General features: G+C 37.4%; 1 protein-coding gene across 3 annotated transcripts in view; it reads left to right on the top strand.

Annotated features, from left to right (window-relative positions):
* The window catches only part of LOC110451033 (dynein heavy chain 6, axonemal-like), a 75,522-nt gene extending 60,956 nt beyond the window's left edge, over window positions 1-14,566 (top strand). For 2 of the 3 annotated variants that reach the window (XM_021498870.1, XM_021498869.1), the window contains 14 exons: window positions 585-858; window positions 2,209-2,388; window positions 4,002-4,192; window positions 5,158-5,251; window positions 5,777-6,017; window positions 6,557-6,657; window positions 6,983-7,087; window positions 7,758-7,872; window positions 8,691-8,812; window positions 9,239-9,496; window positions 10,789-11,035; window positions 11,610-11,773; window positions 12,224-12,446; window positions 13,263-13,366. In XM_021498870.1, coding sequence (XP_021354545.1) covers window positions 585-858; window positions 2,209-2,388; window positions 4,002-4,192; window positions 5,158-5,251; window positions 5,777-6,017; window positions 6,557-6,657; window positions 6,983-7,087; window positions 7,758-7,872; window positions 8,691-8,812; window positions 9,239-9,496; window positions 10,789-11,035; window positions 11,610-11,773; window positions 12,224-12,446; window positions 13,263-13,366 — 2,419 coding nt within the window. Of the gene's footprint in view, window positions 1-584; window positions 859-2,208; window positions 2,389-4,001; window positions 4,193-5,157; window positions 5,252-5,776; window positions 6,018-6,556; window positions 6,658-6,982; window positions 7,088-7,757; window positions 7,873-8,690; window positions 8,813-9,238; window positions 9,497-10,788; window positions 11,036-11,609; window positions 11,774-12,223; window positions 12,447-13,262 lie in introns of all 3 variants that reach the window. The other variant, XM_021498868.1, reaches the window with a different exon arrangement.
* Window positions 14,567-14,984: the final 418 nt, after the last annotated feature.

Genomic DNA, 14,984 nt, shown 5'->3' with positions numbered 1-14,984 from the left:
CTGGTTCTAAAGTAGATATTTAAATGTGTAAGTGATCTGGTTCTAAAGTAGATATTTAAATGTGTAAGTGATCTGGTTCTAAAGTAGATATTTAAATGTGTAAGTGATATGGTTCTAAAGTAGATATTTAAATGTGTAAGTGATCTGGTTCTAAAGTAGATATTTAAATGTGTAAGTGATATATTGGTTCTAAAGTAGATATTTAAATGTGTAAGTGATATGGTTCTAAAGTAGATATTTAAATGTGTAAGTGATCTGGTTCTAAAATAGATATTTTCAATCGTTTGATCAGAAGGCACTACTGTAGTTAAGCAAGTGTTTAGCTGCCTTTTTCAATAAAATAAACAAGTAAAATATTATTATTTTACTTTTAATAACAAAAATGCCATGTCAGTCACACTATGTTTGTTTATTTTTATTGAAATATACAGCTAGAACACTTGGTGAATTCACCTTACAATCGAACGCGATGAAGTAGGCCTGACTTGATATGTTTTCAATCTTACTGACTATCTTTGTAAATTAAATCCTTCTATCATGCTCTGCAAGTTTGTACTAGTAAACCGATGTTCACTTTTTGACAGGGCACTGTTTGAAAAAGACAAGATTGTATTCTCCTTCATGCTATGTGTGGAGATAATGAAACAGGAGGGCCACATCGCCATGCCCGAGTGGAACTTCTTCCTGCGGGGCGCCACTGGTATGGACCGCCAGCGAGCCCCCAAACCTGACGTTGATTTCATTAAGATACTCACTTGGAACCAGGCGTGTGATATCAGCGATACCGTGCCTATCTTCAGAGGTGTCCATACAGACCTCATCAAGACACCTGTGTGGGTCAAACTCGGGGAAACGGAGGTAAGCTGGCCCATAAGATTTACAAGAATTAAAGCAGGAAGTTTTGACGGCTTTTGCTTTTTTTTGTCCTGCAGAAAAAAAGGGTATTAACACTTTATCATAGAAACATTACAGTTCAGTAAAACCTGCTGATGTCACCACCTCCTTTAGCGACCACCTGTACTGTTAACATTACAGTTCAGTAAAGCCTGCTGATGTCACCACCTCCTTTAGAGACCACCAGTGTTAACATTACAGTTCAGTAAAACCTGCTGATGTCGCCACCTCCTTTAGAGACCACCTATGTTAACATTACAGTTCGGTAAAACCTGCTGATGTCACCACCTCCTTTAGAGACCACCAGTGTTAACATTACAGTTCAGTAAAACCTGCTGATGTCGCCACCTCCTTTAGAGACCACCTATGTTAACATTACAGTTCAGTAAAACCTGCTGATGTCACCCCCTCCTTTAGAGACCACCTGTGTTAACATTACAGTTCAGTAAACCCTGCTGATGTCACCACCTCCTTTAGAGACCACCCGTGTTAACATTACAGTTCAGTAAAACCTGCTGATGTCACCACCTTTAGAGACCACCTGTGTTAACATTACAGTTCAGTAAACCCTGCTGATGTCACCACCTCCTTTAGAGACCACCCGTGTTAACATTACAGTTCAGTAAAACCTGCTGATGTCACCACCTCCTTTAGCGACCACCTGTACTGTTAACATTACAGTTCAGTAAAACCTGCTAATGTCACCACCTCCTTTAGAGACCACCTGTACTGTTAACATTACAGTTCAGTAAAACCTGCTGATGTCGCCACCTCCTTTAGAGACCACCTATGTTAACATTACAGTTCGGTAAAACCTGCTGATGTCACCACCTCCTTTAGAGACCTCCTGTGTTAACATTACAGTTCAGTAAAACCTGCTGATGTCACCACTTCCTTTAGAGTCCACCTATGTTAACATAACAGTTCAGTAAAACCTGCTGATGTCACCACCTCCTTTAGAGACCACCTGTACTGTTAACATTACAGTTCAGTAAAACCTGCTGATGTCACCACCTCCTTTAGAGGTCTAAAACAATTGTGTATTTCCTTTTAGACAAAATGGCTGTTAAATCCTGAAATGATATCTTTATAACCTTTGAAAAAAAATGTTGTTTCTGTAAGAAATTTTGCTTTCTTTCTTTCCCAGTTTTTTTGTAATCTGAAATTAAAACCAATTTTTATTGTTGTTTGGCCTCATTGAAATGTGAAATTATAATACGTAGAAAAATACAATCGGGATATCATAATAGAAATGAAATCAGTATTTTGAAATAAGAAGTTCAATTGTTTAAGTTGTGATATATTAACTTGTAGATCCATGCTAACCCAGATGAGTACAGTACATACGAACCACATCCCCCAGCACCGGAACCGCTCAAGGAAGGTCAGGAACAGGAAATCGAGGTCGACGACGGTACCATCAAAGGTCACTGGAACTTACGTCTGACAAGCTTCCAGAAACTCATGTTCATCAAGGTGTTCAAGGAGGAGAAGGTAAATCTTCAGAAAAATGACAGATAGCTCTCTTTTTTGAGATATATTTTTAGAAGAAAAAAAACTGTAAGATACATGAACAACCTTTTTCTTAAAAAGTATTGTTATATAACTACGCTGACATTAGCACTGTATATCTGGTCTATAACTACGCTGACATTAGCACTGTATATCTGGTCTATAACTACGCTGACATTAGCACTGTATATCTGGTCTATAACTACGCTGACATTAGCACTGTATATCTGGTCTATAACTACGCTGACATTAGCACTGTATATCTGGTCTATAACTACGCTGACATTAGCACTGTATATCTGGTCTATAACTACGCTGACATTAGCACTGTATATCTGGTCTATAACTACGCTGACATTAGCACTGTATATCTGGTCTATAACTACGCTGACATTAGCACTGTATATCTGGTCTATAACTACGCTGACATTAGCACTGTATATCTGGTCTATAACTACGCTGACATTAGCACTGTATATCTGGTCTATAACTACGCTGACATTAGCACTGTATATCTGGTCTATAACTACGCTGACATTAGCACTGTATATCTGGTCTATAACTACGCTGACATTAGCACTGTATATCTGGTCTATAACTACGCTGACATTAGCACTGTATATCTGGTCTATAACTACGCTGACATTAGCACTGTATATCTGGTCTATAACTACGCTGACATTAGCACTGTATATCTGGTCTATAACTACGCTGACATTAGCACTGTATATCTGGTCTATAACTACGCTGACATTAGCACTGTATATCTGGTCTATAACTACGCTGACATTAGCACTGTATATCTGGTCTATAACTACGCTGACATTAGCACTGTATATCTGGTCTATAACTACGCTGACATTAGCACTGTATATCTGGTCTATAACTACGCTGACATTAGCACTGTATATCTGGTCTATAACTACGCTGACATTAGCACTGTATATCTGGTCTATAACTACGCTGACATTAGCACTGTATATCTGGTCTATAACTACGCTGACATTAGCACTGTATATCTGGTCTATAACTACGCTGACATTAGCACTGTATATCTGGTCTATGACTACGCTGACATTAGCGCTGTATATCTGGTCTATAACTACGCTGACATTAGCACTGTATATCTGGTCTATGACTACGCTGACATTAGCACTGTATATCTGGTCTATAACCATGCTGACATTAGCACTGTATATCTGGTCTTTGTCACCTGATAAAGAATGTGTTGCTCTGCAGGGGGAAAAAATATAGAATTTTATCATCACTACTTCTTAAGTGGTGGACACAGGAAAATGTTTGAGTGCATCAGGACCCCCCACCCCAACCTGCCAACTTTCATTTTTAACGCGTTCACCCCTGAAATTTCCTAATGAACTATTCCAACCTTTGAATGGGAGGAGTTCAAATGTGTCTTCAGGGGTGAATGAGTTAAAGTGTCAAATTTTTATGTCTCCTATTTAGAAATGCCCTACATACCTTCTTTCTACTGCCAAGTTAGTCTCTGGATCAGCTGCCGTCCATTTGATCCTGTGTCACGACTCACAACTGTCATCCTTTCAGATTTCTATAAAGTAACATGTTTTGATCTGCAGACAATTTTTGCTGTCACTGACTTCGTGCGTGAGAACCTCGGACAGCAGTTCGTGGAGAGTCCGCCCGTCAGTCTTCAGACTCTGTATGACGACATGAACAAGACCACGCCACTCGTGTTCGTACTGAGCACAGGTTCTGACCCCATGGGAGCCTTCCTGAGGTTCGCGCGGGAGAAAGGCTACTCAGACAAGTAAGTATACCTCAATATAGCTTATAATGTAGTGGGTATATACCACAATATAGCTTATAATGTATAGTGGGTATATACCACAATATAGCTTATAATGTATAGTGGGTATATACCACAATATAGCTTATAATGTATAGTGGGTATATACCACAATATAGCTTATAATGTATAGTGGGTATATACCACAATATAGCTTATAATGTATAGTGGGTATATACCACAATATAGCTTATAATGTATAGTGGGTATATACCACAATATAGCTTATAATGTATAGTGGGTATATACCACAATATAGCTTATAATGTATAGTGGGTATATACCACAATATAGCTTATAATGTATAGTGGGTATATACCACAATATAGCTTATAATGTATAGTGGGTATATACCACAATATAGCTTATAATGTATAGTGGGTATATACCACAATATAGCTTATAGTGTAGTGGGTAGATTGGTTGACTTCTTTGTACTTCTGCTTGGTGTATTTACAAAAAATACAAGTTAAAGAGTAATTCCCTTGTCCAGAGCTCCCATTTGTCTATCAAAACTTGGACGTTATAAAGAGGATTGGCGAGACAGGGAGGGGGGAAAACTCTATATAAATGAAATAGCACGTTAAAATGAGGGCCAATGGAGGTTTGAATTCTCCAATTAAGAAACATTAGGTTGAGGTCTAATGTTCTCTGTAAATCTAGTATTTTGTAAGAATTGAAAGTGAATAATTTTATGTCAGGACTTCATCTAAATGGTAAGCAACAGTTGGTGACCAATTAGGTAAACTTCCATATACATTTCTTATCAAATGACCTCTGACCTGTCTCTAATTATAGTCTACCCCATTCTTGAACAGACCTTAAAGAAGAAGTGCAAGTCTATGTTTAAGGCAAGAGTTCAGAAAAGTCATGATTTCTTGTCTATATTTTGGCCGAGACTGAATTTTGATCATTTTATCCCTTAGGATCCAGTCTATCTCCCTAGGGCAGGGCCAGGGACCTGTGGCCGAGAAACTCATCTCAAGTTCTGTGAAGTCTGGAGACTGGGTGATCTTACAGGTACACACATACACTCAGCAACCTCATAGAACGAGACTCAAAATAAATACAAAAGCAATTCTAACATAAAGTAGCCTACATCCCGCCATGATCTACTGAGACTGGTAGCTACGTGTACAGTTAGACGGACATTTACCAGTGTGATAATAAAAATAAGTGATAGTAAATTAAATGGATGTGGAGGTACAGTGTATAAACAAATCAGCTGTCTTTCTATTTTTACATTAATATCAAAAATAGAACTAGTGCAGCGATGAATTGTAACCTTTGATTTTGATACTGCGAAAATATTATTATTTGATTTGAAATTCATGGTTTTGAAAACAGCTGCTTAAAAATGAAGCTACAGCGGAAATGACTAGCGAGAGTAATTCTGTAGGGAGGAAGGATGTATCGGAGGATTTGAAAATATTTTAATTTGAAACTGCAGTAAAACCTATCTTATTTTTTTTATTTTTTTGTGAATTTTCAATCGCATTACTGATAAGAGCTAGCGTATTAACATACAATCTGTTTGATTGATAGAATTGTCACTTGGCTGCATCCTGGATGTTGTCTATGGAGAATGTGGTGAAACAGATGGGAGAGGCACCACAGGACATTCACGAAGACTTCCGCCTCTTCCTCAGCTCAATGCCCTCCACGACCTTCCCTGTCAGTGTCCTTCAGAACAGTGTCAAGGTCACCAATGAACCGCCCAAGGGCCTACGTGCAAATATGAGGCGTGCATTCGGCGAGATGACGCCCACATTCTTTGAGGAAAACGGTACAGTGTTTCAATAATCCCCTCCACTTTAAATTGTGTTTTTCATAATTGTGCTTCATACGCTAAATTATTTTTGCACGATAAAAGAGATGTCAAAAAGACAAAACGGGACAACATACATTTGATTGGTTTTAATGATTTTCATTAAGTGATTATTAGATAATCTCCATTGGGTCTATAGTTGCAACAATTTAAAGTCTTTTTTTCAAATAATTACATGATTTTATTTGAAGCAGAAATAATTTTTAATCTTTGTATACTTAATGACAAATGACTTTTTTATGAAGTACCTTTGTATTGTCCCACAATACAGTTTATGTCTATAAGGCCATGCATGCAGTTACCTCAACGAAATCCTATCACTAAATATTTTGCATGAATTTTCACAGACATTCAGGAAAGCTGTAAAAGTAAAATTTATACAGGAACTATTTTAGCTGGTTACTAAAACCATGTACTAACCTCCACAAAAGTCAATAATTGTATACTTTGTATGTATGTATCACAGGAGAGTGTAAAATGTCTCCTTTATTCAACAGTGCTCGGAGTGAAATGGAAGAGAATGATCTTCGGAATCTGTTTCTTCCACGCCATAATCTTAGAGAGGAAGAAGTTCGGACCACTAGGGTGGAATATCCGGGTAAGTGTCGAATAAAAAAGAACAGTGTAATGTCGTAAAATAAAGAATAAATGCAAAATCAGTGTTCAAATATCCCTTCTGTATAGTTTTATGGAGAGAAGATGTAAACTCTGAGGTACGGCTAACCATAAAATTGACACATTTTAAAAGTTGGATTTAGCTCCTCTGTTATTTTCGAAGGACATGTATCAGCCTAGCGTTTGTTTAGGTTTATTAACAGCTGTAATGATAACCATTTTGTGTGATAAAGGCGACAGTATGTAGCGTACTAGATAGAAACCTTTCACTTGTTGTGATGTATAACCTTTTTATTGTTGTGTCGCAGTACGAGTTCAGTGACAGTGACCGAGAGTGTGCCCTACTCAACCTACAAATGTTCTGTAAGGACGGAGCCATACCCTGGGACGCACTCATCTACATCGCAAGGGAGGTAAGTCACTGCACTCATCTACATCGCAAGGGAGGTAAGTCACTGCACTCATCTACATCGCAAGGGAGGTAAGTCACTGCACTCATCTACATCGCAAGGGAGGTAAGTCACTGCACTCATTTACATCACAAGGGAGTTAAGTCACTGCAGCTATAGGTATCATACACATACAAATATAATGTGTCTTTCCTCTAAATACTGAATGTCAACACAAAGTGAAACTGTTGTCGAGTGTTTTCTATTTTTGTTGACGGACCTGTCAACAAACTTCAACATGGCCTGAACTACTTAATGTGGTTTTATTGAATCTTTCGATGAAATAAAAAAATAAAAACGAGTAAATGATGATACAAATTTAATAAAGGATAATGTGACGGTGATGATGCTTGCACAAATCATGGCTTAATTGTAAATATTTGTTGTGAATTGTCAGCAATTCAGCACTTAGAATAAACAAATTTGGCGGAGAGCTCAGGTAAGTATGAGAAAACAGTAGATTTAAGTACTGCAGATAGAGACCACATACAAGATGTAATTTACTCATTAACCCATCATGTCACATTTGAACCTTACCAAATCAAAGACTGGGCAAGTCCAGTTTAGATATGTAGGGGTGAATGAGTTGATTAATGTGTGGCTGCTGTGTACCGATTCCATGTTTGTGTTGTAGATTACATATGGTGGGCGTGTCACCGACGTACAAGACAAAAGATGTCTGGGCACGGTACTCAAAACATTCTTCTACCCAGAGACGCTCGACCCAGACTACAAGTACTCACCATCAGGTAGGTTTCCTGTACTGTTTCCTTTCTTTTATCATACCCACCTGTGCTCTTTGGTTCATCACATAAAAAATGGTCAGTGTATGGGGAGGGAGTCTAGCTTGACATTTTTTTTTTTTTTTTCACACAAAAACTACCTGCACACAATACACGAATATTTACGGTATCACAAAATGTCAATTTATACAGTTTATGTGTATAAATTAACTGTATGTTGAAGTACTTCTCTATGGTAATTACATTTCAAGGGCGATGGCTTAATATAAGATTTAAAATCACATCGGAACAAGTCAGAAGTGATATTAACAGATGGTACATTACAGAGATTATATAACAGTAAAACACAGTGTTTTAAGAAAACGAGACATTAACCAGAAAGTGACAATAAGTGGGAAGTACTTGTAACTGGTGAATTACACCTGTATTTTACATTCTTTTCACTTGTATGTTTACACTGGTATGTTTACACTCAAATGTTTACACTGGTATGTTTACACTCGTATGTTTACACTGGTATGTTTACACTCGTATGTTTACACTGGTGTGTTTACACTGACAGGTATTTACTATGCCCCTGATATGTTTACACTGATATGTTTACACTGGTATGTTTACACTGACAGGTATTTACTATGCCCCTGATATGTTTTCACTGATATGTTAACACTGGTATGTTTACACTGGTATGTTTACACTGGTATGTTTACACTCGAATGTTAACACTCGTATGTTTATACTGACAGGTATTTACTATGCCCCTGATATGTTTACACTCATATGTTTACACTGGTATGTTTACACTCGTATGTTTACACTGACAGGTATTTACTATGCCCCTGATATGGAAGAACTGCAGCAGTACAGAGATTACATCGAGTCCTTACCGCAGATTGAGGAACCAGAAATATTTGGCATGCACGAAAACGCCAATATAGCATTCCAGGTAAAGTGCTTGTTGGTGTTTACAATAGAGTTGTAAATCGATTTCCTGGTTCTAGGTATATTTGGTAGATTTGGTAGGTAACATGCTAAGATTTCAAGTCCATTATTCTTCCGTTCAGATATGTCATTAAAAAGTTTGTTTTAATAATACTAATTTCTTGTTTCAGAATTTGTTCCTGCATGTTCACTGTAATTTTTTTCATACTTAAAATATTTCCACTTAAAACAAGTCGAGGGCAAATATGTTATTTCTGAGAATATGAATAGTTAGATCTCGTACGTATATTATCAAAATAAAATCATCAAATGATTTTTGTGTACATTCTTGATCGAAATAACTGTTTTAACAGTGAATAAGAATCTTAAATGTAAAAAAAGAATCTTCAAGGTTAATGAGGAGATTATAATGTTACGGTGTATTTTACAGAACCAAGAAACAATGGCACTGGTAACAACTATACTAGACGTCCAGCCGCGTTTGTCCTCAGGTGGTACTGGCAAGTCAAACGACGATATCGTGTACGAGCTGGCTGAGAGTATTCTTGAGAAGGTTATGGGTAAACTGGACATTGACGAGGCTAACCAGGAAATGTTTGCGCTGGACGCCAAGGGTCGTCTTAACTCATTAACGACTGTCCTAACCCAGGAGGTTGATCGCTTCAATAATCTCCTCAAGGTCATCAAGGTAGGTAACTCCTCCTGTACAACAAAACTAACAATGTCCTCCAGGTCATCAAGGTAGATAACTCCCGCTGTACAACAAAACTTACAACCTCCTCAAGGTCATCAAGGTAGATAACTCCCGCTGTACAGCAAAACTTACAACCTCCTCAAGGTCATCAAGTTAAGTAACTCCCCCTGTACGACAAAACTTACAACCTCCTCAAGGTCATCAAGGTAGGTAACTCCCCCTGTACAACAAAACTTACAACCTCCTCAAGGTCATCAAGGAAGGTAACTCCCACTGTACAACAAAACTTACAACCTCCTCAAGGTCATCAAGGTAGGTAACTCCCCCTGTACAACAAAACTTACAACCTCCTCAAGGTCATCAAGGAAGGTAACTCCCACTGTACAACAAAACTTACAACCTCCTCAAGGTCATCAAGGTAGGTAACTCCCCCTGTACAACAAAACTTACAACCTCCTCAAGGTCATCAAGGAAGGTAACTCCCACTGTACAACAAAACTTACAACCTCCTCAAGGTCATCAAGGTAGGTAACTCCCCCTGTACAACAAAACTTACAACCTCCTCAAGGTCATCAAGGAAGGTAACTCCCACTGTACAACAAAACTTACAACCTCCTCAAGGTCATCAAGGTAGATAACTCCCCCTGTACAACAAAACTTACAACCTCCTCAAGGTCATCAAGGAAGGTAACTAACAAAACTTACAACCTCCTCAAGGTCATCAAGGTAGATAACTGAAAATACACTCCTTAGATCACCATTACTGTGTAAGCTGAAAGTGTCATCTTGACAAGTTGTTCCTTTCAAACCAAGCTGTTCATGAAAATAATGTAGCAATCAGAAAACAAATTGTTAGCCATCCTTTCTTCATTAAAAAAAATCAACGAAGTAAAAAGGTAAAAAATTATGAATCTTCTGAAGTAGTCATAGCAATACAGCCATGGAATTTTCTTCATAAAACTAAAAATGACATCATGCAAAGTTAAAGCAGTACAAATCAGTGATATCTAACATTTTCATGTTAAGACCAGGATATGAACTCCATCCATCTTAATATCTGAACCATTATCTTCACTTTAAAACACCCCATTTTCAAAATATTTCATTTCTCCGGATTTGACTGGGTTTTAGATATGCAAATCACATGATGGTACCAATGGGGATATGTATTTCCGGTAAACTACGATAATATAATCTGACAGCAGTTTAAATTTCCATCAAATTTTACAAATCTTAACCATTTTCCACTTCGATGTTTAGCATTAGTTATATTTGTTCTGTTGTAGGACTCCCTGCTGACTCTACAGAAGGCCATCAAGGGGTTGGTGGTGATGAGCGAGGCCCTAGAAGGGGTCTACAACGCCTTCCTTAACAAACAAGTGCCAAGCATGTGGGCCAATGCGGCCTACCCCTCCCTGAAGCCCCTCGCCTCATGGGTGGAGGACCTGACTCACCGTACCGCTTTCATTGACAACTGGATCAGACATGGACTCCCGAAGTCCTACTGGATGTCCGGCTTCTTTTTCCCTCAAGGTCAGGGTCACATATACTTTTTACTACATGTATACAGATCCTTGATACATTTCCATTCCCTAGAGATAAAAATGATACCAGATGTGCCTGTAACACTTAACAGAAAACAAATTAAAGATCTTTTTATCAGTGTTCCATAATTAATTGTATGGGACGGATGGGAGGGAGGGACTTGCTGATAGGTCGCTATGACAACTAATCCAATACTGTATAACGGGGAATTTTCGTCGAGTCAAACTTGAATTATGTTGGTTACTAATTTTCACTGCGTTGTGATAAATTCGCCTTTATTACATTGGGTGCAAAAGACGCAAAATCAAACTGCAGCGAAATGTAACATGGAAGTCAAGTAATAGCATTGTTTCTTACAATCAACTATCAACTCTTTCACCACTGTAGACCATAATGGACTCATCCATATCAATGCATGGTAGAGTCTACTAAGGTTACATAGGGGTGAAAGGGTTAAGTAACCAGGTAAAATTCTGTCTTTCTTAACATTTGTTAATAATTTGTGTAATTTGGTAGAGTTGAAATTACGTAATTGATCAATAACCATATTTGCCCATGACAGGTTTCCTGACGGGGTCGCTACAGAATTACGCCCGTAAGTACAACCTACCCATCGACCACCTGTCCTTCCACTTCCACCCCATGAAGTTTACCCGGGACCAGAAAGAGGTCACCAAACAGATGGCCGAGCTGAAGTTTGGGGAGGAGATAGAACTTGATAAAGAGGTAGGTAATGGATGTCCCAGGGGTCTCTTTTAATATTTCTGTCTCAAAAATTGATATCCTCATTGATACCAAACATCTATTTGACCCAAAATTTTGTATTGATACAAGGAACCACATGTAATGTAGAAAATGTTTTCCTACATTTAAGCAAGTTTCTTCGTAATATTTCTCTTATCTGCTCTTGTGTCCTTGTTGCTGTGCTACAAACTGTCCTTGTTGAAATTGTTGAACTTCTAATTTATGTATTGCTCTTGTACGAGGAAAACTTGTATACATATTTCCTTTCTCAAGTCTTGTTCCTGATTTATGAAAATATTTTACATGCAATTTTCTAGAACAGGTTTTGTATCAGGGAAAGAATTATCAATGTCTCCCCCATCCAAGGGCAACAACTCTGTAATGTATGCCTGTGCTATGACACCTGTGATGTGTATGAGCTATATATTACAGATTGACCTCCCTGCTGACGGCGTACTAGTACATGGCATGTTCATGGACGGATGTCGCTGGGACCCGGAGGACATGGTGGTGGTGGACTCCGTCCCTGGCATCATGAACGATGTCCTCCCCGTTATCCATATGGAGCCTAAGATGGACTTTAGTCCTGACCCCGAGGACTACAGAGCTCCTCTGTACAAGACATCAGCCCGTGCAGGTGTCCTCTCCACCACAGGTACGTCAAGGTCACAGAGATTTATCGTCTCGACAGTGTAGGGCTATTTGAAGTCGGTGTAGCTTGTCTTCAACTGAACTCTGTATACATGCAAATATAGAACTACTGTATACCTCCTAGAGTGTACACAATTTGTTTAGGTACAGTATAGAAGCCTTGATATGATGCCCCTTGTTACATTTACCGTCTCGCTTTCCCCAACCTGTTTCTAGGTTCACTTTCTCTCTTTTTCCTAAGAATTCTTTAATAATGTTTTACTCAATTTAATGTCAGACCCCTTTATAATGCCAAAATTTCTCTGGACAAATGGTGGCAGTATAATAAAATTTACTGTTTATTTACACATTATGATTAATTTGTGACGTTAACTCATTCACCCCTACATATTCAAACTGGACTCACCCAGTCATTGATTTGGTAAGGTTTAAATGTGGGTTTTAGGGGTGAATGGGTTAAACAATGTTTCTATTGTTGTTCATTTTACAAATTCAAACCTAACAAATAAGTCGTTAGAAAATCTTCCTCAAGAAAAGTTACGATAAATGATGCTCTACATTACTTTGAAGATTTTCACATCGATTTGCAAGGAGAAATAAACAATATGAATTCAAATATTGCAGAAATTTTAATTCAGATACAATTTAACAAGGCCCACAAAGTCAATGTGTACCTCTCCTGGATATCTTTGTGATTTATCGTGGGAATTATATAATCGTAAAAATAAAATGATACCTGGTATACAATATCCTGACAACATGGACCGTTTGCGTGCGTCAATTTCCGTTAGGTGATATTTATTCCTGTTGTCTGTTTCAGGTCACTCAACAAACTTCGTAGTGATGACACATCTTCCGTCCAATTTCTCAAATGATTACTGGATCGCGAAGGGCGCTGCCTTGCTGTGCCAGCTCAATGAGTAACAAGGGACATAACTCTCGCATAGAGAGCTCATCAAAAATCATCAATTTGTGAAAAAAAACTTCCAATACGGTTGCTGACCTGTATATTGGATAAACCTAATGTGCTATTTGTGGTAAAAGGTGTCTGCTACAAATGTTAACTTTCCATGGAGTAAATCTATGTGTTTAAATTTAATAGAAGTGTAATATATTGGACTTTAAAAGTCCTGGACTATTGTGTAATCTGTGCACTTCTTGTGTATATAAAGACAATATGATTTCATGCGTAAACATAAAAAGTACTGTTGATTACTTGTAAGAAAACTCTGTTAGCTTGACGGCATAGGAACATATCTTTCAGTGATATTTTCTGTAGTTTTAAAATACAAAAACATAAAGTAACTATATCTGTCAGAAGTTTAAATAGTTTCAGTCGAAAGAACAGTATAAAAATATCAGCCACCAAAAAATAAAATTTGAAAATTAGCTTTATATTATAAAGCTGACAATGCTGAGAAGAATAGATTTCTGACCATTTAGTGGGTGTGTCTAGTGCCTGTTTATATCTCCAGTGTCTTTAACATATTATTGGCTGTAATTCTTCATCAAAATGTGCCTTGTTTAAATCATACATGTAGCTTTAAGTCATCAATTTATTTTATATATTCTGCGTATTTATTTGCCTTTCTGTTAATCTTTTTCGGATTATATTATTTACTTTTGTTATTTTTGTTTCCTTGTTGATGCCGTCCATTTGACTGTGATATTCCCAGGATAGAGGCCGGGAGTCGGCCTTTAGCGAAAACTTATTTATTTAATATTTAAGACTTGACAGAACAATTGATAAAACAAACAGGTGATATTTCAGGTTAATTTTATACAATGACACAGTATTCAGTATGTAGATTATTAATTAAATGCATCAAATATGTATATATGTAATTCTTAATTAAATGTGTCCCGTATATATTTACTTAATTCATAAATTGATGAGTTTAAATTGTACTATTAATATAAGTGTATAGTTTTGAATGTACCAAAATTATTTTTTTGTTTAAAACATGACGTGGTCACATGTATGTCATGTGACATGATGGGGTCACATGTGTCGTTATATGTCATGTTGCCTGTGAACTGCGAGATAAGAAACAGCTTTCACACAACTTCATCAGTGTTAAGTTTTTGTTGTGTGCTGATCACAATAAATAAATGAATATTTACAAAATTCTTTGTCTGGTGTTTGTTTACAAACTGTGGATGAATCTGAAGATGCAAGAAAACTTTAAATTACATCTCAACCTTGTATTCTCCATTTTAAATGGTTAATAAACTCTGCAAACTACATCTGGTTCAGAGCTATGAACATTACTGGCCAAAAATCATTGCCCTAGGCATTTTAGTTATTCTGCAAAAGTTGTTTGAAGAGTTTTACAATTTTGGCCCCTGGGACCTTGAATATATATAGGTCAAAGTGATTCATTTGAACAAATGTCTAATCCGTCATTCCAAATATCATTTCTCAGGGCCTTTTGTCCAGGCAACTCCTCTAAAACTTGTGCACCAATTTCAAAGAAAGCTTTCAGATATGATAACTATATCAATACCTGATGTTATTTTTTTCCATTCTGATATTTTCTGG

The sequence above is a fragment of the Mizuhopecten yessoensis genome, unplaced genomic scaffold, assembly GCF_002113885.1.
Source record: "Mizuhopecten yessoensis strain PY_sf001 unplaced genomic scaffold, ASM211388v2 scaffold5737, whole genome shotgun sequence".
Taxonomy (NCBI): Eukaryota; Metazoa; Mollusca; class Bivalvia; order Pectinida; family Pectinidae; genus Mizuhopecten; species Mizuhopecten yessoensis.
Note: the sequence above shows the minus strand (reverse complement) of the source record. Positions and strands in the feature narration are given on the sequence as shown.